The 25897-nt window shown below is 36.2% G+C and overlaps 1 protein-coding gene across 1 annotated transcript in view; it reads left to right on the forward strand.

The window, feature by feature from the left end:
• The window catches only part of ITIH2 (inter-alpha-trypsin inhibitor heavy chain 2), a 66911-nt gene that overhangs the window by 31616 nt on the left and 9398 nt on the right, over positions 1 to 25897 (forward strand). The window contains exons 8-15 of the mRNA XM_053716430.1: positions 968 to 1093; positions 2336 to 2452; positions 5361 to 5529; positions 6740 to 6865; positions 11193 to 11374; positions 17402 to 17587; positions 18648 to 18787; positions 23452 to 23624. Of these exons, the coding sequence (XP_053572405.1) occupies positions 968 to 1093; positions 2336 to 2452; positions 5361 to 5529; positions 6740 to 6865; positions 11193 to 11374; positions 17402 to 17587; positions 18648 to 18787; positions 23452 to 23624 (1219 nt within the window). The remainder of the gene's footprint in view (positions 1 to 967; positions 1094 to 2335; positions 2453 to 5360; positions 5530 to 6739; positions 6866 to 11192; positions 11375 to 17401; positions 17588 to 18647; positions 18788 to 23451; positions 23625 to 25897) is intronic.

The raw sequence follows: 25897 nt of genomic DNA on the forward strand, positions 1-25897 counted from the left end.
ATTAGTTATCGACAAACAGGAATTTACATGCATAAGGTATATAGAGACAGGCTGTAGCTCACTGATACTACACCTGATGAAGGGGCGTGACCAGAAACGTGTTGTGAGTTTACAGTTATTGTCTTGCCAGACAAGTGAGTTGTGGCTTGCTTTTATCTACCTTGATTTGCATTTTTTAATTCTTTTTTTTCGGGTAGTGATGTTTTATATGTAATGATAAACGGGACCACTAGGATTTGTCCTTACCCTGCTTGTATTTTGTTCTCTTAGTCTGTTTGATTGTCATCTTATTTCTCCACATATCCTCCATATTAAAACTGCTCAGTGTGAGATACACATTTCCTGCTTTCGAGCTTTCTAATATAAATACAAATTATTGCTACTTTTCTTTTACATCAATAGCATATGTTAAGTATTGAAGCTCAGTTGTTGATATATTGATGGACTCATAAGAAAAAATCTAAGTACTACAACCAATGAAACCAAGCATTATGGTAGTAATTAGGGTTGCCACCTCAGCCATTTTTTCCTGGATACTTATAAGTTACACATCATGCTGCAGGGTGTGCAGGGAGGAATATGAATAGTGCATATGTATAGTACTGTCCAGAAACACAATACATGTTCCACCCTGCAGCATGTGTAACTCATAAGTGTCCAGGAAATCATGACTGAGGTAGCAACCCTAGTAGTAATACAGTGTGACAGTAAATGTGTTATGAGTGCCACCTTATGCATCGGGGAAATAGGTTTACCACCCCTGCTCTAGGCAGCCTTCATAGGATCCAGCAGAGACTTCTGGTAGCTCTGGTAAGGTGTAGCAGAGACCAAGAGCTAGACCAGAATGCCAAAAATATTATAAAAGTAGAAGAGTAGAAAAGAACCAAAAAAATGTTTGTTTCTTTTTTGTTTGTTTTTTTGTTGCATTTAATATGCAGTTTGTAATACCTTTTTCTGTCTCCCAAAGGCTCATATTTCCTTTAAGCCAACTGTAGACGAACAGCGCCAGTGTGAAAACTGCTCCACAACAGCGGTGGATGGGAGCATTGTTGTGAAGTACGATGTTAAAAGGGAAAAAAGTGGTCAGCTCCAGGTAGGTCATTAGCTTCTAACCTTAGCTAGATGTTACAAAAGCCAAGATGGGAAGGATGAAGAGGGCATAGCACATGAGTTAAATATTTGTAGTCAAGAAGAGTTCTATCAGCCATTCACTCACAGTCTATTTGAATGAGGTCCTCACAGTTGTACATTTAGATTTGTTTTGCTGCTCCTAGCCGAAGCAATTTAGCCACACCTTCTCACGACAACCTTTTTATCATCATATTTACTTTGTATATATTTACAAAACTGTGCAAATAATGCCTCTTAGACAGAAAGAATGCAGTGATGAACTCCTTACTGCCATACTCACAGGGTGCCAAGATTAACCCATTGCGGATGCACGCACATATCATTTGATGATCACCTTCCTTCCAGATACACATAAATAAGTGTGTAGACCCTTTTTACCAAATACAAAAAACAATCATTCCTACCAGACATACACACAGCCCAATGATAAAATTCTACCTACCAAAGACAGAGAGTAGTTATTAGCCCCTTCTTGTAAAAAGGAGCAGTCACATTTTTTTATCTAGGTCTTTGCCTAGGACCTCAGGGATTGCAGGTAGCATATGCTCAGGGGCAGTTATATGGCATATTGCCTTCCCACTTCTATACCTTCCTGATATTTAATTTACCAGTCAAGGATCCCTGGTTCTCTAATGGCAGTGCATGACCCCTCAATGTGTCCCTTTCCTCTAGCTATGGGAAATCTATGAGGCAGGTATGAGATGGGATTCAGGGGACATACAATTTCACACTGCCTAGGGTAGCATTTAAACCTAATATACCCCCACAGAGTTGGGATTATTTTTTTCTGCAAAGTTGACAATTCCTTGCAGTTGCCAGGTGCTGGCATTGGGCCGCCTGTAGGATAAGAATATGGAATGTGAATGTCCTATACATGCAGGCAGAACAGGACTGTGAGTCAGTCCTCTAGTAATGATAAAGTAGGATTCCACTAAACTGCTCCAAATTTCATTAAAGTAAAATGTAACCTGAAGAAGAAGTTACTCTAAACTGTTCCTAAACATCAGCCTCTCTTTTGGGCACAAATATATCCATTGCTTCCAAGCACAGATATGATGTTATTATTTCCTGCCTTGGGATGGATCTGCTGCATAAATTGCAAGGTGCAAACCAGAATAACAATTAGGGGGAGGAAACAGACCGTTTGGAAAAAACTCAATTTACCATAAAAAACTCCTTGTATTCTTTTTGTTTTATTTTGCAGATTTTCAATGGATACTTCCTGCATTTCTTTGCTCCAGAAAATCTGGCTCCTCTGCCAAAGAACATTTTGTTTGTTATTGACGTCAGTGGATCTATGTGGGGTCTGAAGATGAAACAAGTAAGTCAAATATTTTAATAAAATGGAGTAGAAAGTCTGTTCAGTAAGTCCTGTTGAAAAGGGTTGAGTTTCTTTAGCCCTAATCAGTATTGATCTAGCTTGCACATCACTTTGAGATATTGGGCATAGTGTTTTTCAGGTACTACTGTGGAAAGGTCTAGATATATTTGCTATCCTACTATCTACTTACGTGTGAATTTGTATTTGTACAAATACGTATTTGTCCATTTCATCCAATCGTCCATATTACAAGTAGACAAATTGAAAACGGACCGAAATGTCAGAGTGACTAAATTTTTCATATTTATTAATCACATTTGTTTTGTTTTCCTTCTGCACTTTTGTGCAAAAAAATGGGCAGAGAACACAGGAAAGGGGGTAGGAGCTGAGATCGTTTGACAAATCAACTCATTTGCAGTGATATACAGGGGGTCTGACAATTCCTGTGTACAATTTCCCCAGTCCAATCCTGACAGAGCATTACTAAATGATTGATGTAAGGGCTGGCAAGTCAGTCATTAAATACCAAACAGGCTAGTCTTTTAATCCCTTTCACATCAGCTTCTGATCAGTGCAGCTTTTCTGTTTTTATGTAGGGGGAAAAAAACTTTGTGTGCAGAATAAGATTTTTTTTTCTTGCAGTGCAATGTAACTGCACACACTGCATTATTTTGTTTCACTCTTGGGACCAGGGATTTATATTGATTCTTTACTAGTTTAGTGTTAAAGAGTTGTAGCTCAATATATATTGCAGTGGTGGTGAGGCTGAGATTGGTAGGTAGTTCTCCTGACTTTGTTGGAGAATTTTTTTTTAACCCATTGGGGACGATTTATCAAGGGCCGAATGACCCCTGTTTCCGCGCGAGCCTTCAGGCTCACCGGAAACAGCAGTCTTAAGACTGCTGCTCCATAACTAGTCCGCTGCCTCTGAGGCTGCGGTCTGCAATACGCCCGATCCTATATGATCGTGTTGATTGACACCCCCCTGCTAGCGGCCGCGAATCTGCAGGGGGCAACATTGCCCAAGCAGTTCACCAGAACTGCTTGTGCAATGTTAAATGCCGACAGTGTATGCTGCCTGCATTCAGCATTTTTTTTAACCAATTGAATGCAAAATCTGTTTTGTTTTTGTCTTACAGTGAGTGCATTTTTTCATTTTTGTTTTCTATAGCTAGCAAATATTTTTTACATATATTTATTTTACAGGTATTATATAAATATTATTTGCATTTCCTAGCAGTGTAATTTTGTTGCTAAAAGGAATGTTTTGTGAGCTTCCCATACGCATTAATGTAATTGAATTAATTTTGTTTCAAGCTAAATTTTTATCCGAATATTGAGCAGAACCGAACAAGGCCACAATAGAAATTCTGACCTGAATCTTTCAGACTAGCTACATTTTTTGCCTGTGCACATGTCTAGAATTTAGCAAATAGTATACACTAAATAAATAAACATATTTTTATTTTGTAGCTCTCACAAAGTTGTCCGCTGTTAGCCTCAAAACCCTTTCTAACCCGCGGCACCGTTCACTTCAATGTAGCGCACTCTCATGTGGATAAAGCAGCCAACAGCTTAGTTAAAGTAACTAATGTGGCACAATTATAGTAATATAGAAATACTGTTTACTGTCCCTTTAAAAAAATTGTAATATATATATATATATATATATATATATATATGAAATATTAGGACACATGTTTGATACAATTATTGTAGTGGGTGGGGCTTAAAAAAAATGAAAGGACCATGTAAATGAACATTCATAAATCAGATAGAGCGTACAATAAACCAAAAAAAAGGAACCTTTTCAATTTACTTCTATTATCAGATTTAAATCTTTATAGTGGCAACATCTGTTGAAACTTCTTTTCCATGAGAGAATACTGAGGTAGGCTGGGGAGCGTGCATGTGTCTTGAGCACTATATGTGTAACATTTTTACAAACGCTGTAAACACTGTTGCCATATCGTGCTTAATATATGTTCACTCTTTTGAGTATACTTCAGTATGATTTCATACAAAGAAGCTGCAATTCTATGAATGAGACCAAGGGGTCAATTTATTGTTGGCCGAATTGGGCCAATTCACCCTGTTTCTGCATGAGCCTTTAGGCTCGCAGGAAACAGGAGTTAAGAAGCAACGGTCTATAGACCGCTGCTCCTTAACTCATACACCACCTTTGAGGTTGCATACAGCAATCCGCCCAATCCTATACAATCGGGCTGATGACACCCCCTGCTAGCAGTCGATTAGACGGGAATCTGCAGGGGGCGGTATTGCACAAGCAGTTCACTAGAACTGCTTTTGCAATGCTGAATACGGACAGCGTATCATGTCCGCCCGACTTTAATAAATTGACCCCAAGAGAAAGAGATAAATTCGGTAACAGAAGCAATGTTTGTTTGTTTTTTATCTTATGCCCCTTTAACTTATGATGTAAGCAATAATTCCAGTACATTGCAAAGGTTCACAAAGTTCTCTATGGATGCAAAATAAAAAAGGCATTTTAGTCATAAAAACCTTTTTATAAAATATATTACTTAAAAAAAGACAGATGTTGACTGTGAAAAATAAAATTTGTTTTTGTGTTATTCTAGAGGTTTGCCATGCACCAACAATAAAGATTGTAGGAGTTGCCTGTTTTATCCAATAAGCATGCATACTGCAATATTAATAGCATACATTTCCTATCAAGGAACTGTGCATCAAGTCTTCTTGCTGAACAGATCGCTGATAGTGTTCTAACACTTTTCAATCATTCTTATGTGCCACAGAGTGCCAGGAGATATTTTAAAAAAAAACAGTTAATTCCAGATATTTTTGAGACTTGGAACCAGTGCATGAGATAACATAATTTAATAAACTTATATTGTGGGTATTAATACGATCCATGTCTTCCTCTCAGACAGTTGAAGCCATGAAGACAATTTTGGAAGATCTTCGTCCCGATGATCAATTCAGTATTATTGATTTCAACCACAACATTCGATGCTGGAAAGATGAGTTGGTTTATGCTTCTCCTCTTGAAAAAGATGATGCTAAAAAATATGTGCAGGCAATCCAGCCCAACGGAGGTACGCAATAAAAAAAATGTCACTTTAACATCTCTATATAAAAAAATAAATATTTTTTATTTCAAAATGCCCTCAGTAGCCACACTGCATTGTAAATGAACTTCAAGCAGCCAATCAGGATGCTAGTCCTAGGATTTGCAAGGGAACGTGCATTTGGCATGTACAGGCACAGTCATGTTATTTCCCTTATCAGTTTAAGGAGGTTTGCTATGAAATCTCATGGGAGTTAAGTGAAATCTCATGAGATCACACTAAAGCAAAGTGTGACATCATCTCTGATTATGCTGATCTGGTGAGCTGAAGACATTTTGAGGTAAAATTCATGTTGGATCACTCAAGCGCAAAGCTGATGGTCCGCTAGTACTGGAGTTCCTCATTTATTTCTATGCTATAATATTAATAATAAGAATTTACTTTGGGCCTTAAAAAGTGCAAAAATGGAAAGATGTATTTTAGATTGCACTCGAGCACAGCATTTAAATCACCTTGTAATGCACGCATAATGAACACGCTAATAGAGCTCCTTGCTCTATCCATTCAAAAGTATAGGGTGCGCTAAAAAAGTTTCAGCTAAGTTGCTTTGGTTAAAATATTTAACCATCTAGTTTTATACAAGATTGTGTGTAATACTTTTTGTGCGAGGCCGAACAAAAGACAATGCACGCTGTGCAATCAGTCGCGCTCTACTTGTAGTCTAGCCCCTTTGGTAGTAGCCAATTTTGATGTTACAAAATGCAGAGTCAGTTACTCATAATTAAAAAAAACAATCATATGGTCATGTCCTATTTCAATTTAATCTCATTTAAACTCCAATTTAAACCCATTTAAACCAAAACAAGCTCTCTTAAAGGGCAATGAAAGGGCAGAAGGAAACTGGCCTAATATGTTATAACATTTTATTATTGCACTGCTGCTTGCATACAACTATGAGTTTAACACTGGCAAAGTCAGCTCCAGGACATTATTGCACTACTGGGTGCTAGCTGAACATACCTGTTAAGCCAAAGACAAAATGGATATGTGTGTAGCCACCAATGAGAAGCTAGCTCCCAGAAGGAGATTGATACTCATGAGCCTACCTAGGTATGCTTATCAACAAAGGATAATCTTGTAAATTTGGTAACAGAAATAAACTGAAAGTCTCAACATTGTTTGCTGTATCTTTCTGAACCATGTAAGTTTAATTTTAACTTTTTTTTTATGTGAACAGGCACTAACATTAATGATGCTCTCCTCAGAGCTATATTTATACTGAGTGAAGCCAGTAAAAATGGAATGATGGATCCCAACTCGGTTTCATTGATTGTCTTGGTGTCTGACGGAGATCCTACAGTGGGTAAGATAGTGTGGATTGTTCTGACCACCAGTGGGGAAGAGGGCAATATTTTCGAAAGTCATTTGCAGAAATTATTAATAATTATAACTAGTACCTGTTGTATTTAGCTTCTAGGAAGAGCAATTTTACAACACATTATGTAAAAGCAGGGACGTATTATGGCCTAGGCCAACAAGGCCGGTGCCTAGGGCAGCAAATTTGGGAGGGGCAGCACATCTGCCCTATCCTCTCTCTAAAAGCCAGCACACAGTACAGCGAGCGAAAAAGTACAGGGTTTTAAGGTCACTTCACAGGCAGTGCTCCTTTAAACCATTGCTTCATTTAGAGCCTCCGGTATTTTTGCAGTGGAAGCGTTTTTGGTGAGAAACTTGCCCAGGGATATGCTTACAAGGTGAGGCTGGAGGAGAAGACCTTGTGCCGATATGCTGCCTCCCCTTGTCAGCTGTGGTGGATCTGCGAGCGCAGTGCTTATTGCAGATCTTAGTAACTAACAGACTGGATGCGTCTGTGCACTGCTTAGATCAGCTTGTGATGTCTAATCATAAACTCTCAGTGCTAATGTATGTTAGCTACTAATAGCTAGCTTTCTCTGCATTTATGAACCCACAGAGTAAATAGTAAACGGACACTTAAAAAGTTTCATTACTTGAATGATGGTAATTACTGTTTGTTGTTGTATGTGAAGAGCAGTGATTGTTTCAAAGTGTATTTTTCTTTCCCTCCCTTCCTCTCTCCCTTCCTCAACTGACTCCCTCCCTTCTTTCTTTCCCTCCCTTCTTTCTTTCCCTCCCGTCTTTCTCTCAACTCCTTTCATTCCTTTCTTTCCCTCCCCCCTTTTCTCCTCTCCGTCCCCACTTTTCTCCTCTCTCTCTCTCTCTCTCTCTCTCTCTCTCTCCCTACCTTCTTTCCTTTCCCTCCCTTTTTTCCCCTCCCCTTCTTTTCTCTCCCTTCTCTCAGGGAGAAAATGGTATGAGATGCATACAATTCAACCCACCTGTATGCAAGCGCTAGCCCATTCTCTTTTGAATTGTATTGAAAAAAAAAAAAAGGCCTAAAACCTTTTTTTGGGGGGAGCAGAATTTTGAGTGCCTAGGGCAGCACAAAACTTAAAGAGACATTAAACCAGGACCATCTGCAGATATTGTGCTGCCTGGGTCCAAGAGTGGCATAAAACCTCCCCATCTATTTGTTCACTACAATCTAAACCCAACCCTACTCAGTTATGTTAAAGGGAGAGTATACACTCATTTTCATATAGCTGCATGTAATAGACACTACTATAAAGAATAAGAGCACAAATACTGATATAAAAATCCAGTATAAAACCGTTTAAAAACTTACTTAGAAGCTTCCAGTTTAGCTCTGTTGAAAAGGCAGCTGGAACACCCACTGCAAGTGGCAAATAAGACACTCCCCTCCTCCCCCCCCCCCCCTCTGCATATGAAAAGACTCTTTACACAAACAGGAGCAAGCTGGAGAAGGTATCTGTCAGTATTCTCCTAAAACTTTGGGACTTGGTTAGGAGTCTGAAAATCAGAGCAATGTTATTTAAAAATAAGCAAAACTATTTTCATTTAAAAAAAAAAAACTGTATGGGCTATATAACTGGATCATCTACAAAAGATTTATGCAAAGAAAAATCTAGTGTATAATGTCCCTTTAAAGATTAACATTTAGCAGGTTGAAATTTCCCATGAGATCATGGTGATACCCAATGAGAGTAACCTCTATTAAAAAAAACACTATTAGCTGGACAATGCTTTCCCTATGCACCAGCCCTGAATCTTATGGTCACACCTGGTTCAGTTATGGACCTGGCAAAGCACCAATCACACCAAATTAAATTACTTAAAAAGTAATAAGTCAAACATTGAAAAATACAATCAGGCCCAGACTGATTTTTGCATTTTTTGTATTTTTTATATTTTTGTTGTTTTATTTTTACTTCAATTCTTCTTGTATTCCTTATTCTTCTTAACTGTTGCAAATAAGGAACCCCTTGCTGATTTATGTATGTAGTTATAAATAGGTAGATTTTTTTTTTTAAAAAACTAGATGTAACAAATTTGTCAATCCCAGATGTGTTGGACAGAAAACATTGCAATCCAAGTTGAAAACTAATTACTTTGAAAGAGTCTTAGGGGTCAAATTATCAAGTTCCGAATGACCGCTGCTCCATAACTTGTCTGCCTGTTTTGAGGCTGCGGACATTAATCCTATACGATCGGGCTGATTGACACCCCCTGCTAGCGGCCATTGCACAAGCAGTTTACAAAAACTGCTTGCGCAATGATAAATGCTACATTGTATCATGTCCGTCCGCAATTTAATAAATCAGCCTGGAGATTATTATTTTGTATTTGTTTAGGTTCCACAGTGAGAGAATATCTGCCACTAGTGCAGTGCCAAACTGCCCTTTTAACTATTTAAAGAGAATGATTATATGTCATGTAACATCTGACTATTGGAAGGCTTGGTAACCAGGTGTTTAAGTTTTTTTAATAAGAAATCTACATGTGCACATGAAGTTAACTGTTAAGACATTTTAGGCCTTTATTTGCATTGTTACCCGCTATATTGGGTAAGGGTTAACTGCTTGGCAATTTATAGACAGCCATGTTTTGAGAATTTTCCCAGACTGTCCCAAAATGAAACCTCAACTAACCATTTTTCCTGATCTTCTCATACTCCGTTTTGTAGAGCTCTTATGAGACCACAAAGGTGGACTGTAATGTATTGATCAGTGCATCATCCTTATCTTTATTACATTCTGGCTGCTAGTGACAGCTGACATTAGATTCACAATACAGATGAAGCTTCTATACCCACATTACTACTTTACTTGCTGTCATATTTTTACCCCTACTGTAACAACTCTAGTCAAGTGTAGACCCTCTATGTGCATGTATTTTGTCATCTCTCTTTAAACCCTGTCACTGAACTTCCTGATCATGACGTGTGTATGTGTGTGTTTGACTGAGTTAGTGTATGTGTGTGTTAGTGTGTCTGTATTAGTGTCTCTGTGTATTTGTTAGTCTGTGTCTATCTGTGTTAGTGTGTCTGTGTGTGCCTTTTTTAGTATGTATTAGTGTGTGTCTGTGTTAGTGTATTTGTGTTTATTTGTCTGTGTTAGTAATTGTGTATATCAATGTGCTAGTGTGTGTCTGTGTTAGTGTCAATGTGTTAGTGTCTATGTGTGTGTATGTGTTAGTGTGTGTCTGTGTTATTGTCTTTGTGTTTATTTGTCTGTTAGTATTTGTGTATGCATGTGCTAGTGTGTATCTATGTTAGTGTCAACGTGTTAGTGTCTATGTGTCTGTGTGTGTATGTGTTAGTGTGTGTCTGTGTTAGTGTCTTTTTGTTTATTTGTCAGTGTTAGTATTGTGTGTGTATGTGCTAGTGTGTGTCTGTGTTAGTGTCTATGTGTGTGTATGTATAAGTATTTGTCTGTGTTAGTGTGTGCTCTGTGTTAGTGTCTATGTGTGTGTGTATGTATTAGTATTTGTCTGTGTTAGTGTGTGCTCTGTTTTAGTGTATATGTATATGTATTAATATTTGTCTGTGTTAATGTCTATGTGTTAGTGTCTGTCTGTGTTAGTGTCTGTGTGTGTATGTGTTAGTGTCTATGTGTGCGTGTTACTGTGTGTGTCTGTGTTAGTGTCTTTGTATGCTTGTGTTAGTGTCTGTGTGTGCATGTGTTAATGTCTATGTGTGTGTGTTACTGTGTGTCTGTGTTAGTGTCTCTGTATGCTTGTGTTAGTGTCTGTGTGTGTATGTGTTAGTGTGTGTCTCTGTCTGTATGTCTGTGTTAGTGTGTGTGAAAAAGCCAATAGTCATAATGCCTACTTGCACCCTTGGTTGCCTCAAAGGATGGCAATACACTGCAAAGCAATGTTTTATTGATCACTTTGGTAGTCAAGGTGTTAAGGGTCTCCAACTTTTAATTCTAAGGGGTTAAAATTACTTTTTTGTTTATGTTTAGTTCATACACACTTTCTGTGACATCTCTTCCTCTGATGTCATTAACTATGCAAATTAACGCAAACTAAGAAATAATGTTGCTGGGCCAGAATCTCACCATACTCAAGTATAACAGAAGGTCTCCAACTTTACTGTGGTATTTCACAGCAAAAACAGGCAAAATAAATAATGAGCGCAAATTGCAATATTTTTTATTTTTCTTAATTAATAATTAACTAGTTTTTAGGAGGATTGCATTTTAGCTTTAATGTCCCTTTATCATAGGTATTTATGTGGAATGGACCATTCCCTTAATTATAGCTCTTGTTCCAAAGAATAAAACGTTTTCTTAATCATTTCTTTTCAGGTGAATTAAAATTGTCTAAAATTCAGAACAACGTTAAATCTACAATACAGGATGATTTCTCCTTGCACTCACTTGGGATTGGGTTTGATGTGGATTACGATTTCCTGGAAAGACTTGCCCTGGAGAATCATGGTATGGCTCAGAGGATTTATGGAAACCAGGATACTGCTGTCCAGCTTAAGGTGTGTGGTGGCATATAATTGATAGTACTGAGAAATTTACGTGAAACATAGCTAGATATTGTCAGTGCACCCAAGTAGTAAGAGTATGGAGGTTATGTCAAACTTTTTTGACAGGCGGACACGCCCCTTTCTCCTCCCCTAAACCCGCCCCTTTCCACTCCCACTTTTACGCCCCTTTTTGATATCAATTTGATATAAAATTGATATAAAAAGGGATTTTGATACAAATTTGATAAAATCGATATTAAAAAAGTGTTTTTAATACGAATTTGATATAAAATTGATATTAAATTGTTTTTTTTATTAGGATTTGGATTAAAAGGTTATAAGAGGGTATTAAGCTTATTTTGATATTGTTGATTAGGAGCTTTATAAAGGACTATAAAGTTTATTTAATTAAAAAATGTGTAAATTATACTTTGATATTGTATTCTATTAAAAGGGGATATAAAATCTTAATATATATATCCTCTATAATGTTCAATAGGTTTAATAAGGCATGTCAGGACTTGCTATGAAAAAATGGATATAAAATGTGTTGATTAGGAGCTTTATAAAAGATTATAAAGTTTAATGTTATTTAATTAAAAAATGTGTAAATTATACTTTAATATTGTATTCTATTAAAAGGGGATATAAAATCTTAATATATATATATCCTCTATAATGTTCAATAGGTTTAATTAGGCATGTCAGGACTTGTCTTTTGCCAGAAATTCTAATATTATGTTAGGGGCGTGTCTTTTAACCAAAAACAATGAGGCGTGCTAGGACTTATCTATTTGTCACAAAAATGTTACGTGGCATGTTAGGACATGTATTTTACTCAAAACAGACTAATATCTCACACGTATTTCGAAAAAATCATATAAATCAATGTTTTATAAAAATGAAAATACAGACTGATAAAGGCAAAGAATTTTTAAATGGAACAGTACAGAAGTTATTGAAAAAATTTAAAATTCAACATTTTGTCGCAAACAACTGTGTTCAAGCAGCAATCGTAGAACGATTTAATCGTACTTTAAAGACTAGAATGTGGCGCTATTTTACACATCACAACACACACAGATATATAAACATATTGAACAAATTAATTCATAGTTATAATAATACATACCACAGAACCATACGTTGAATTTAAAAAAACTTCTGTACTGTTCCATTTAAAAATTTAATATGTGGAGAGAGTGGTGTGTATAGGAAACAACACACCACACCCTTAGGGGGCGCTTCCTCAATATCAACTTAGTATTAGATAGTGAAAGAGGTATCTGATATAAAGTATTAAAATGGCATAGACTATTAGTCTTAGCAAAAATGGATATCAACAGATATAACTTAGTTAGCGAAAAAATATAAAATAATGTGTTAAAATAATATAATATAAAAAACAATATTAATAGCATACAATAATATTGTCAATGTAGGCAGTGACCAGATAACTGATAACAGACATAAATTCAAGTGGAAAACAAAAAATCAAAAAATCAAAAATAACTATGATAAGTCCTTATAACCACAATATTGATGATCAAGACGTAAGGCTGCACTCTGTCAAAGGATGGCTATCCTGGTAGTTGGTATCTAAAAAAGAATAACAAATAATAATGTTTTTTATTCTTTTTTTCCATTTAAAAATTCTTTGCCTTTATCAGTCTGTATTTTCATTTTCATAAAACATTGATTTATATGATTTTTACGAAATACGTGTGAGATATTAGTCTGTTTTGAGTAAAATACATGTCCTAACATGCCACGTAACATTTTTGTGACAAAAAGATAAGTCCTAGCACGCCTCATTGTTTTTGGTTAAAAGACACGCCCCTAACATAATGTTAGAATTTCTGGCAAAAGACAAGTCCTGACATGCCTTATTAAACCTATTGAACATTATAGAGGATATATATATTAAGATTTTATATCCCCTTTTAATAGAATACAATATCAAAGTATAATTTACACATTTTTTTAATTAAATAACATTAAACTTTATAATCTTTTATAAAGCTCCTAATCAACACATTTTATATCCATTTCTTCATAGCAAGTCCTGACATGCCTTATTAAACCTATTGAACATTATAGAGGATATATATATTAAGATTTTATATCTCCCTTTTAATAGAATACAATATCAAAGTATAATTTACACATTTTTTTAATTAAATAAACTTTATAGTCCTTTATAAAGCTCCTAATCAACAAAATCAAAATAAGCTTAATACCCTCTTATAACCTTTTAATCCAAATCCTAATAAAAAAAACAATTTAGTATCAATTTTATATCAAATTTGTATTAAAAACACTTTTTTAATATCGATTTAATATCAAATTCGTATCAAAATCCCTTTTTATATCAATTTTATATCAAATTGATATCAAAAAGGGGTGTAAAAGTGGGAGTGGAAAGGGGCAGGTTTAGGGGAGGAGAAAGGGGCGTGTCCACCTGTCAAAAAAGTTTGACATAACCTCCATACTCTTACTACTCACCCACATTTTAAATAATGCAGCAGCTCAGATCATCAGTGGGCTTGTATCATGTCAGCAATTAACAAATTGAGTCATTACCAGATGGTAGAATCACCTTAGGCTCTCTGAGCAAGTGCTGTGTTTAAAATGCTGATACACGGTGCATACTTAAATACACTTTTAAAACAGCTATAGCATTTATTAGAAGCATTTTTGCTAATGCATGTATATTACAAAATTGTTTCTGTTTAATACCGAAATGCACCCATGTGGTTTCCAATTTTGGCTGGAATATCCCTTTAAGGTCCTGTTGAGAGAAGAATGAAATCAACATTTACCAGTAATTAATGCAAGGTGGAATCTGCCATTCCACCTTGCATTAATTACTGGTCAAAGTGTGATTACCAGAAAAAAATGCAAAATGTAATTTATTTATTTTTTATAAAGTTATATATTTTTATGAGTTACAGTATTGGTTTTATACAAGCAATTAGGTGCATTCTTTTTTTCAAATGTGAACCTCAGACTATATAAACTTTTTTAGTATTTACTGTCATCTTCATAAAAAGAATTTCAATCGTAATATCATCTTCGTGAGCATGATTTCACCATCTGACATTCCATCTTGTTTTTTGAAGACTAAGATTGCGAGTTTTTAAAAAAAAACAAAAAAACAATAAGGCACAATAACCGTGTTGCTAAAAATCACAATTCCCAATATCAAGAACCTGGTCGCGCCATCTTCTTACAGTAATAGAAATTGTTCCCAGACAAACCTCATTCTCTACAGTTCGGTTTCCAGTTTTGCTGAGATTTTTGTGGCTATATTATTGCAGAAGGAAACCTTGTCACTTATCAGTTCCATTATTTACAGTGTGAGAACCCTTAAAATCCGGTTCTAGAAGATAAGATCAGTTTCGGCCATGACCTTCTAATAGAAACTATTTTCCAGATCTGTTCTTAAAGGGACAATGTTGGTTTTGCACAACCAACATTGTTATATTAATATACTTTTTACCTCCATGATTACCTTGTATCTAAGCTTCTTCTGACAGCCCCCTGATCACATGACTTTTTATTTATTATCTATTGACTTGCATTTTAGCCAATTAGTGCTGTGTTGTGCACAACTTCCTGGGCGTTAGCACAATGTTATCTATATGTCCCACATGACCTAGCATTCTCCTGTTGTCAAAAGCAAATAAAAAAGCATGTGATAAGAGGCTGTAGTGGCTTAGAAAGCTGGGGAATGGGTAGTAAAGGCATTAACTATCTTTTTAAACAATAACAATTCCTGGTGTTGACTGCCCCTTTAATTTTGTTTTATGTTAATCAGGTCAGACCATAATTAATTAATTAGTCAATTAATGACTTAAAAAAGGGGAAATAAACACTTTTAAATCATCAAGTGTAAGTATAATCATTGAACAAACAACCTCAGTATACCGATCATGCCTACATGGAAATGTCATTTTATATTCTTTACTAGTTATCAGGATGGATTCAGATGGGTTAATCTTACACATGTAAATGATGATTTCCTTACACACTATTTAAAGGTGGTTCAGCCATTGTATATGTTAGTTTCAGTTGTTTTCCAATGTTTCGTCCTAAGAACCAGTACTTAACAACCAAAAACACTTTGTCCATTTTGTCCAAAAATCTTGTTATTGGGAGAAGATATTGGAAAGATTGTGGTCAAAGCCAAAGTGTTTAACCGCTCATCATAGCCTTGAAATTAGTAGTTATTAGATCTTCCACTAGATTGCGTGTGATTGAAATATTTTGCAAGACTGGTGCAGCCTTTTGTAGCTTAGAGTCACAAGCTTGTTAATGGCTAGAAAGGTCAATGACATATGCATTACAATTTCCCTTTAATGCATACTGTAAAAAACACACATTATTTGTGCATGACCTAATATTCCTGATCATAAGAAATTGCAGGATTTCATACCATATACCTGTCCTACACAACGGGATTCCTGTTTATTGGGCTGCTGAGATATCTCATTAGGTGATATCATGTTAGAAATACATTGAGACTCTCTTCACCTATCTTTTCCAGCCTATAGTTGTGCTAAGTCCTGTAATACATGATTTCTCAAACAGCAAGCGAGAACTGCTAGCAACACAGAAAACTTACAACTTAGGAAGTACTTCTGGAAAACAGGTTCTGTAAATGGGTGTAATTGTTAAATATTCGCTTAACACCAACAAGTAGCTGGCCGTGTGTGATCCAGACATTCCCGAGGCATAGTATGGATCTTTCACCTAAACTTCAAGAAATTAAAAAAAAAGTGTGACTGTCACTGACTCCATTGATTATAATGATGCAGAACTCAAAGTGACGAGGGGCAGTTAGAAATCTTTATTAATTCTGCAATTTTCGAGCAGTTTTTTCAGTGGAATATTAGTTTCTTTAATGTCACAACTCACAGTAAAAAGGCATTTTAAGGCATTTTACAAAGAACATGGATAGTGTGCTTACATCATCAAAGGACATTGATTGTGTGCTTACGTCATCAAAGGACATCGATAGTGTGCTTATGTCCTCCTTGAAAAAGGACATTGATAGTGTGCTTTTGTCATCCTTGAAAAAGGACATTGATATTGTTCTTACGTCATCCTTGAAAAAGGACATCGATAGTGTGCTTATGTCCTCCTTGAAAAAGGACATTGATAGTGTGCTTTTGTCATCCTTGAAAAAGGACATTGATATTGTTCTTACGTCATCGTTGAAAAAGGACATTGATAGTGTGCTTATGTCCTCCTTGAAAAAGGACATTGATAGTGTGCTTTTGTCATCCTTGAAAAAGGACATTGATATTGTTCTTACGTCATCCTTGAAAAAGGACATCGATAGTGTGCTTATGTCATCCTTGAAAAAGGACATCGATAGTGTGCTTACGTCATCCTTGAAAAAGGACATTGATAGTGTGCTTATGTCATCCTTGAAAAAGCCGGAGGTTGTCCAGTGAAACGTACGTTGGATCTGTTGGACGATTGGTCTCTGATGTCACTGGGAGGGTTGGGACTGTAATGAACACCTGTTTGCTTTCAGCTAGCACCTGTGTGTTAAGCACTTCTAGCTGATTTTAGCGTGGTCTGTTCATCTTTTCAATCTGTCTATACCCAAGTGACTTTTAATTAATATTTGGTTTTATCAAGCCGGGAGTCCATATCAGTCCTTATATTCACTGGTCAAGGATATATATTTATGGGCGTTTTAAACTAAGAGCTGGGTCATAGCTCTTATCTGTGTGAGTACTATTTCAACCATTTCCTGATTGGAATTTAACAGTACATCACTATTGTTTTTCTCCTTTTTATTTTTAAGGACACTTCCATTTAAGATCTCTGGAACATATATCCTATTTTTTGGTGCACATATTTTACACATGTATTTGATTTATTTATTGTTTGTGTATTATTACAGAGATATCACTTTCTTTCATTCTAAAGCATTTTAGTTTTGTACAGGAAAGTAGGGTGAAGTATGTAATTGTCATTTGATTAACAAGAAACATATGTGACTTTTTTCACTTTTAACCTTAGGAATTTTACAATAAGATCTCGACGCCTCTGCTCAAAAACGTTGTCATAAATTACCCACCAGAATCCGCCACAGAAACTACCCAAAACAGCTTCCACAACTATTTTAGAGGGGATGAGATTGTTGTTGCTGGCAAAATTGATCCTGAAAGCGTTTCACATCTCCAGAGCATCGTCAGTGCAACATCAGTAAGTCTATCACCTCCTAATACACAATCATTATTCTGTAAATAAGGCTTTGTAAATTAATATTTCAAAGACTCAGTCTTCTGTCTTTATATTTTTGGATTATTTTTTTTTTGCTTATTTATTTGCTATTTGCAAATGTATAAAAGGAAGTTTTGGAAGAAAAATTAAACCACAAATAAAGTATTATAGGAACATAAGAGGTCCAATATGTTATGTATTTTTTATACACATCATATAATATCCTTAAAATTATAGAAAATAAAGATAGTCTGTTCCAGGCACCACTAAGCACTGGTTAAAGTGACACTGACTTTTCCTGATTCATAAAGAGTGAAGTGAAACTCAGCTTCTTTCCATATAAGCATACCAAGGTATGCTCCTGAGTGTGCACATATCTTAAGGAATATATGTATACTGTAACAAACATTGTGCAAACACTGCTACTATATAGTGCTCAATACACAATTTTACATATTTCCCCCAAACTTTAATAGCCCCAGTGTGCGCCCACCCTTGGATAGTTACTCACCTGTGAAGTCCCCAGTTCTATAGGGTCAGTTTTCATTGACTTCTTTTATTCCTTTATTGGATAAAAGGGAATTTCCAGATGTGAGTAGCCCTCCACCCGAGACTAGTAAAGTCAAAGCTAAATTAAAGAAACACTAAATACATTCAATGTACTTCCCTATGAGTACCGTCATTTTGGAACCTAGGCTACCCAGTAGGACTCTGAAGGAGAATTGCTGCATATGTGCAAACACATCAACACTGGAATCCAGTGACAGCTAGTGGGAGGTGGGGAATAACTTCAATAACATGTTTATAAAATGTATTTAGTGTTTAAGGTCCCTTTAAATATATATGCTTAACATACTACAATAGTAGGTTGTTCCTTTTGCGGTTATCACTACTCTAATAAAAACATCTCAATATAAAACCATTGGAAGACCACTTAGATACAAGATACGTAGATAGATAAACAGATATATATATAGAGATAACAATTGCTGAGCATTTTATTTGATAATTTATTGAAAACATATCTCTTCTTTCTATGCAGGCTAATTCACAACTAATTATTGATACACTGACAGATGTGGAAGAGTTGAATGAATTCTTTTCTCAAAATAAACATGCCTTCCCAGACTTCGCCAAACAATACTGGGCACAACTCACTATAAACCAACTGCTAGCTGAGAGGTGAGTTGTGTTCACCAGCATCTGAAGGAAGTGTTGTAGTTTGATGAATATCAGGTAGCTGGAATCAATGGTTGAGAGGCCCTGCTTACACATTAAACTTACTAAAATACTGTTTAAATACACAGTAGTAAAGTAGGAAACAATGGTAAGAGAGTGATATTCCCAAACTTGGAAACTTCTCTCTCTCTCTCTCTCTCTCTCTCTCAAAATTGCTTACATCAGTAACCTACACTGCAATACAAACAAATTAATATTGAAAGACAAACTAAGTGGGACTGTACAGACTCAGCGCATAACAAATAACCTTTAAGCAAGTTTGGTCACATAATCCAAAAAGATGCAGCACTGCTCTAGAAACTGGTGTGGTGTTTTCATGAAACAAATTAGGGACAGAATAGGCAGGGGAATAACAAATTATCAGAAAGAGGAGTAGAGGATACATAGTCAAACAGTCAAGGTCAAAACAGCTCAGACAAATACAATATTAAAGGGGCAGTGTGCACCAATTTTCATTCAACTGCATGTAATAGACACTACTATAAAGAAGAATATGCACAAATACTAACATAAAAGCCCAGTATAAAATCATTTAAAAACGTACTTAGAAGTTCCCAGTTTAGCACTGTTGATGACAATAGGCTGGGACACCTATTGAAAGAAACTGAGAAAGCAGGAAGGGCAGACACTCCCCCCCTGCCCTGCATATGAATAGACCCATTACACAAACAAGAGTAAGCTGGAATCTGTAGACTTGAGTCTACATCTGATACTTTGGGATGCTTGGTTAGAAATCTGAAAATCAGCATAATGTTATTAAAAAATAAGCAAAATTATACATTGTTACAAAAACACTCCCAGATGGGCTATTTAAGTGGATTGTCTAAAAAACATCTGCAAATAAAAATCTAGTGTACAATGTCCCTTTCTGTCTTTAATGTCTTAAATAAAACCCAGGGGGAAATCTCAAGGAAAACCTAGTAAAACCAAGAGACAAAATCCAAACTGCTAACCCATACTCAAAAAAAAATTGAGATGCCAAATTGGTGTGACCAGCTGCTTCACCTGCTAATAAAAATCTAAAACGATTTCAAACAAGGGGACACTGAATAAATGCCGTAAATTGTGGTGAAAATAAAAGAAAAATGTAAATTACAAAAGCAAATGTTCCAAGGCCCATTTTTAGCCTGGAAGCTGCTAAGGACTGATTCCCTTTTTGTTCTTCTTTCTGGTTCAAGAAAGCCCCAGAAGGATTCCAAGTATAATTGGTTTGTTGCATCAGCTCATCAATTGATAGTGCTATGTGCTCAGGAATGGATCACAGCTTTTTTTTAAGTGAGGGCTCTTTCTTCCAGAGCTAAAGAATCATAATTAATCAGTTATTTGAAAATCTTAATTTACCCAATAGGTATGGCACCCATAGGCTTTCCTTCCATATGTTCATGAAGTGTCACCAATTCCATAAATATGTCTTAGGAAGATCTCGCAGACAGTTCTGCCTCAGAGCTTGGCAATTATTATTTTTTCTCCCTACTAATGAATATGCTGCTGTTCCACCAACTGTGAATGCATCTTACCATTAGAATATGAGAGAAGACAAGATTTTTACTTATGAAAAATGAATTTCTTTCTTGACACAACTTCTATGTGTTTTATTTTCCTGGTGTTTCTCAATCATTGACGGAGACAATCCTCCTTTTAATATATTCAAAGACAGTGAAACTTGGATTTATTTGTGATATGAACCTGGCAGGCAGGGAATGTGTGTGTGTGTGTGTGTGTGTGTATGTGTGTATGTGTGTGTGTGTGTGTGTGTGTGTGTATATATATATATATATATATATATATATATATATATATATATATATATATATATTGGGAACTGTTAACCAAACTCCAAATGGCTTCACTCTTTATACCCATGATTTTTAAATATGTTACCACTATGAATCTGTTTTTGTTTATACTTGCTTGTCATTTTATTTGTATCAGATGTAATTGTGATTCAATTTATACAAATTTAAGGAGACTATAAAGGTATGTATCTCTATTATTACACTGTTAAAGTCAACTATGATGGTATTGCTGGTAAGTGTTGGTTCTAGATGGTAAGGCGCAGCATAACCTTAATTCATGATCAAATTAAAGTCTCTTGGACTTCACTCTGAGCTTATTACACAATATAATAGTAATGCATTACTTCTTTGCTTATAAAAAAAACCCTTATGTTTGTAGTTGAAAGATAGTAACATTTATATCATGTATATGAAAGAGCACTACTTAAATACATTTTGTGCATGAAAAACAGCTAAGTTAAAGATGGTTGCTTGAGATCTGAAAGTTAACTGAAAGTGTATATGTGTGTACAACTGGTCCTTAAAGGACTGCTTGCTCACTGGCTGATAAGCAAGAACACTCATTGCTTTATTGATGCACACACCACATAAGATTTCAGTGCAGGAGCATCTGTTTTACAAAATAAACTGTAGAACATTTTAGAATGTACTCTTGTTCTTTTAATTCTGGTTTCTATGTTGACTCCATCAAATACAGAAAAGTTGCACAACCAAGAAATGCGTAATATAAAGACATTAAAATTTCCACCACCTCTGAGTAGAAGGAGAGAAATCACCCTGAATTCTCTCGCTCAGGGTGATTGACAGGCCATCCTCTTGCTTGAGGAATGGCATTACACACTTGCTTGAGTGTGTAATGGTGCAAACGGCCAGCAGACTACAGAGATTGCTGCCCATTTTCTGCGAATCCATGCGGACAGTTGAGAACCTTGTCCACACAGCATTTAATACATGGGGCCCCATGCATTAAATGTCTGAACTTCAACAAATATCAGTTTCTTCCATTTTCCCAGCCCCCTGGGTCATCTGACAACCATTAGCCAATTACAAAACAAATATACATATACAGTTGTATCCAAAATTATTCAACCCCCATTGTAAATCAAGTTTATTGTCAAAATGTATAGATTTTCAGATGTTTGCAATGTAGAAATCAAACAAAAGCAATTGAATGAATGAACGAATGCTTCAAGTGGTTTCCCCAAATTCCACTGAAAATGCAACTTTTAATGAATTCTGCAGAATCTGCAGTCTCAAAATTATTCATCCTCTTCATGGCAAGTATCTTTAGTACTTAATAGAGCACCTTTTAGGTGGTATGACCTGATGCAAACGAGATGTATAGCCATACACCAGCATCTGGCAGTGTTCCAGAGGAATCTTAGCCCATTCCTCATGAGCAATGACCCCCAGTTCAGTAATATTCTTGGGTTTGCATGCTGCACCACCTTCTTCAAATTCCACAAGAGATTTTCTATGGGGTTCAAGTCAGGTGACTGTGATGGCCACTGTAGAATTTTGCAGGACTTCTTCTGCAACCAAGCCTTGTTGGAATTTGAGGTATGCTTGGGATCATTGTCCTGTTGGAAGGTCCAAAGGCACCCAAGCTTCACCCCCCTCACAGACGGCATGACTTTTTCTCCTAGGATTTCCTGATACTTCAATGAATCCATCTTGCCTTCCACACGCTGCAGGTTTCCAGTGCCAGAGGATGCAAAGCAGCCCCAGAGCATCACCGAGCCACCACCACGCTTAACTGTAGGCAGAGTGTCCTTTTCAGCGTATGCTTCATTCATCTTTCTCTAAACATACTGCTGATCAATCGGTCAAAATGTTCTAGTTTTGTTCAGCGCTCCACAGAACAGAATCCCAAAACTTCTCTGGCTTATTTATGATATTGAGCATATTGGAGCCGACTTTTCTTGTTCTTTGGGTCAGTAGTGGTATACGTCTTGGTGTTCTGGCATGGAAACCTTCTGCGTTTACTATGCCCCTTATTGTGCAAACTGAAACCTCAGTGCCTGTTGCCACCAAGTCTTGCTGCAGGTCTTTTGCAGTAACTGGAGGGGTTTTCTCAGCCTGCCTTCTCAAAAATCTGGTTGTAGCCATTGTTAGCTTCCTTTTTCTGCCCTGTCCAGGTAGTGTAACCACTGTTCCTTTAACTTTGAACTTGCGAACTATACTTTCAATGGTGTCTCTAGGAACATTCAGTGAATTTGCTATCTTTTTGTATCCTGTTCCTTGTTTGTGAAGGGCGATGATCTCTTAACTTTTTCGACCATTCTTTTGACTTTTGACCATCTTTCTAACAGGCAGTCAAACGTGACACTCAACAAACTCCGAGCCAATTCAGGTATTTCATGTGTTCTAGCTCAAGCACACCTGGTGCAACTAATGACGCCCTTGATTAGTGGCATCAGTTGTTCTTGAGACAAATCTTTTGCATATTTGTGCTGTTGTGATCGATTCTATTCCGGGGGGTTGAATCATGTTTTGCTTTTGTTTGATTAGTTCATTGCAAACAGCTGAAAGTCTGTAAATTATGACAATAAACCTGATTTGCAATGGGGGTTGAATAATTTAGATTACAACTGTATACTGTGAACTCTTGCACATACTAAATAGATAGAACCTGCTGCTTTAGAATATAATGGCAATAAAATATAAAAGTTATTTGTTTTTTGCTTTTCTGTTTTAAAACATTGCGTGCTCTATTTTAATCATGAAAGTTCAGTTTTGGTTTTAGTGTCCCTTTAAATGTCAAGACATTTGCAAAAATCCTTTTTTTTTTTTTGCTGTTTTTTTCTACAGGAGCTTGGCAACTTCTGCTGCTAGGAAAAGAAACATCACAAAGACGATCTTGCAGCTGTCTATTGATCACCACTTTGTGACCCCATTCACCTCACTGCTGATCGAGAGTGAGAACGGAAATGAAAGGATGCTTGCAGATTCGCCCAAAGATCCCAAAGGCGGCTGCTGCCAGCGTCAGTATTATTATGTTTTATCCACTATGTTTTTCAGCGCAGCATTTACATATATAGTAACTGTATGCTGAGCATTGCCAATTATTTATAAATGATTAATAACAGTGAAAAGCTTGCAAACATAGGAAAGCTAAACCGCTTATTAAGAGCAAATGATGTCACCTGCTTTCATAAAGATGTGAAAAACCTTGCAGAGGTTGCCCTCAGGGTCTTCTCTAAAAAAGGGGGGGATCTGTCCCTGTGAGTTGCTTCCATTAGAAAGTATTGAGCTCTCTAGAAAAGGAACTTCACTAAAAATTAGATAGTGCAGACAATTCTAATCAAATCACTTTTTGCAGAGTAAAGTATCTTACAATCACCTCTATTAGGCAAATAAGTGTTTACATATATTGACACAATCTTGCCACCCTTCATTTTGCAAAATAAAACAGCAAGATCTGCAGTGAGAAAACGTTTAGAGAACTATCAGTTATGTCACCCCCCCCCTCGGTCATCACACTAGGAGAGTCAGGCAAACTAGATTTCCTATAAGGAAAATGATACGCTATAAATTTGATACTTAGTAGTACAATTTTCACAGGGTTTTTACAGTGTAGTTCTCTTATGATTTCTATTGTGTGCATTATTTTTTTTTCCCTGTTTAATTTTATATTTTAATATTTCATAAAAAAACAATTTTCTTGCAGAGCAATTTTGTACATTTTTTAATAATATAATTTTTACTGAAGTGTTATTATTCATTTCACGTGATTTTTAAATTACAGTTTTTTTGCAAACACTATTGTAAAATATGCATCTCCTACACATACTTATATGCAGGGAACATACCTTTTCAAGACACTTTGTTCTCAAGGTAAAACTTACTTTAGAGAATTCCACCAGGGGCTTCATAGTACAAACAGGAAATAATCTGTACTAGATTACATTTCTAGAGCACTAGGCAGTTATTACTCATACACACCTGGGCCTTTTTTGTACCACATGTTCATTGACAGTATCATACTATCGCCTAAAGGTATAAAATGATGCATCCCTTAAATGTGTGGTTGCCAGGGAGAGTGTTGCCAAGGAACAAACACATAGTGGATCCTTTTACATCTGAATTGCTGTCTTGGATTATTTTTGAATCTGTGGCTATGTTTTACAACAGAGTCGGATAAAAGAAAGATAAATTGGCAATAAATATAGAATGGATTTTAACAACACTAATTTACTTATAATTATTATCAGTTATTTGTAGAACAGATTCTGCATCTTGTATGAGTATTGATCAAATACCTAAACTGGGATCTTAAAGGGATAGTAAAGTCCAAATTAAACTTTCATGATTTAGATAGGTCATGTAATTTTAAACAACTTTCTAATTTACTTTTATCATCAAATTTGCTTTGTTCTCTTGTAATTCTTAGTTGAAAGCTAAACCTAAGTAGGCTCATATGCTAATTTCTAAGCCCTTGAAGGCCGCCTCTGCATTTGACAGTTTTTCACAGCTAGAGGGCAGTAGTTCATGTGTTTCATATAGATAACGTTGTGTTCACACATGTGAAGTTATTTAAGAGTCAGCACTTATTGCCTGAAATGCAAGTCTGTCAAAAGATCTGAGATAAGAAGGCAGTCAGCAGAAGCTTAGATACAAGGTAATTACAGAGGTAAAAAGTATATTTACATAACAGTGTTGGTTATGCAAAACTGGGATATGGTAAATAAAGGGATTATCTATCTTTTTAAACAATGACATTTTTGGAGTTTACTATCCCTTTAACTAAATGCTTATCTTTAATGAATATAAATACATCTTTTAATCTATAATTGTTGCTTCATTCTATGCTGAATATTTTAATCAGACCCCAAGTATGAGCTACTAATGCAGAGGTCCAATCTACCTTTTCGTTAAAGGGACAATGTACTGAGTCCATTATATTCAAAGATACTGGGGTCTATCTATCAAGCTCCGAATGGAACTTGAGGCCCTGTGTTTCTGGCGAGCCTGCAGTTATGAAGCAGCGGTCACAAAGACCGCTGCTCCATAACCTGTCCGCCTGCTCTGAGCAGGCGTACAGACATCGCCGGAAATTCAACCCGATCGAGTTGGCCGCGAGTCTGCAGGGGGCGGCGTTGCACGGTGCAATGCTGAATACGGAGAGCGTATTGCTCTCTGTATTCAGCGAGGTCTGGCGGACCTGATCCGCACTGTCGGATCAGGTCCACCAGACTTTGTTAAATAGAGGCCACTGCATGAACACCTTTTAATTTGTGCTGGGCTTTCTCTCGCC

This window comes from Bombina bombina, chromosome 6 (genome assembly GCF_027579735.1).
Source record: "Bombina bombina isolate aBomBom1 chromosome 6, aBomBom1.pri, whole genome shotgun sequence".
Taxonomy (NCBI): Eukaryota; Metazoa; Chordata; class Amphibia; order Anura; family Bombinatoridae; genus Bombina; species Bombina bombina.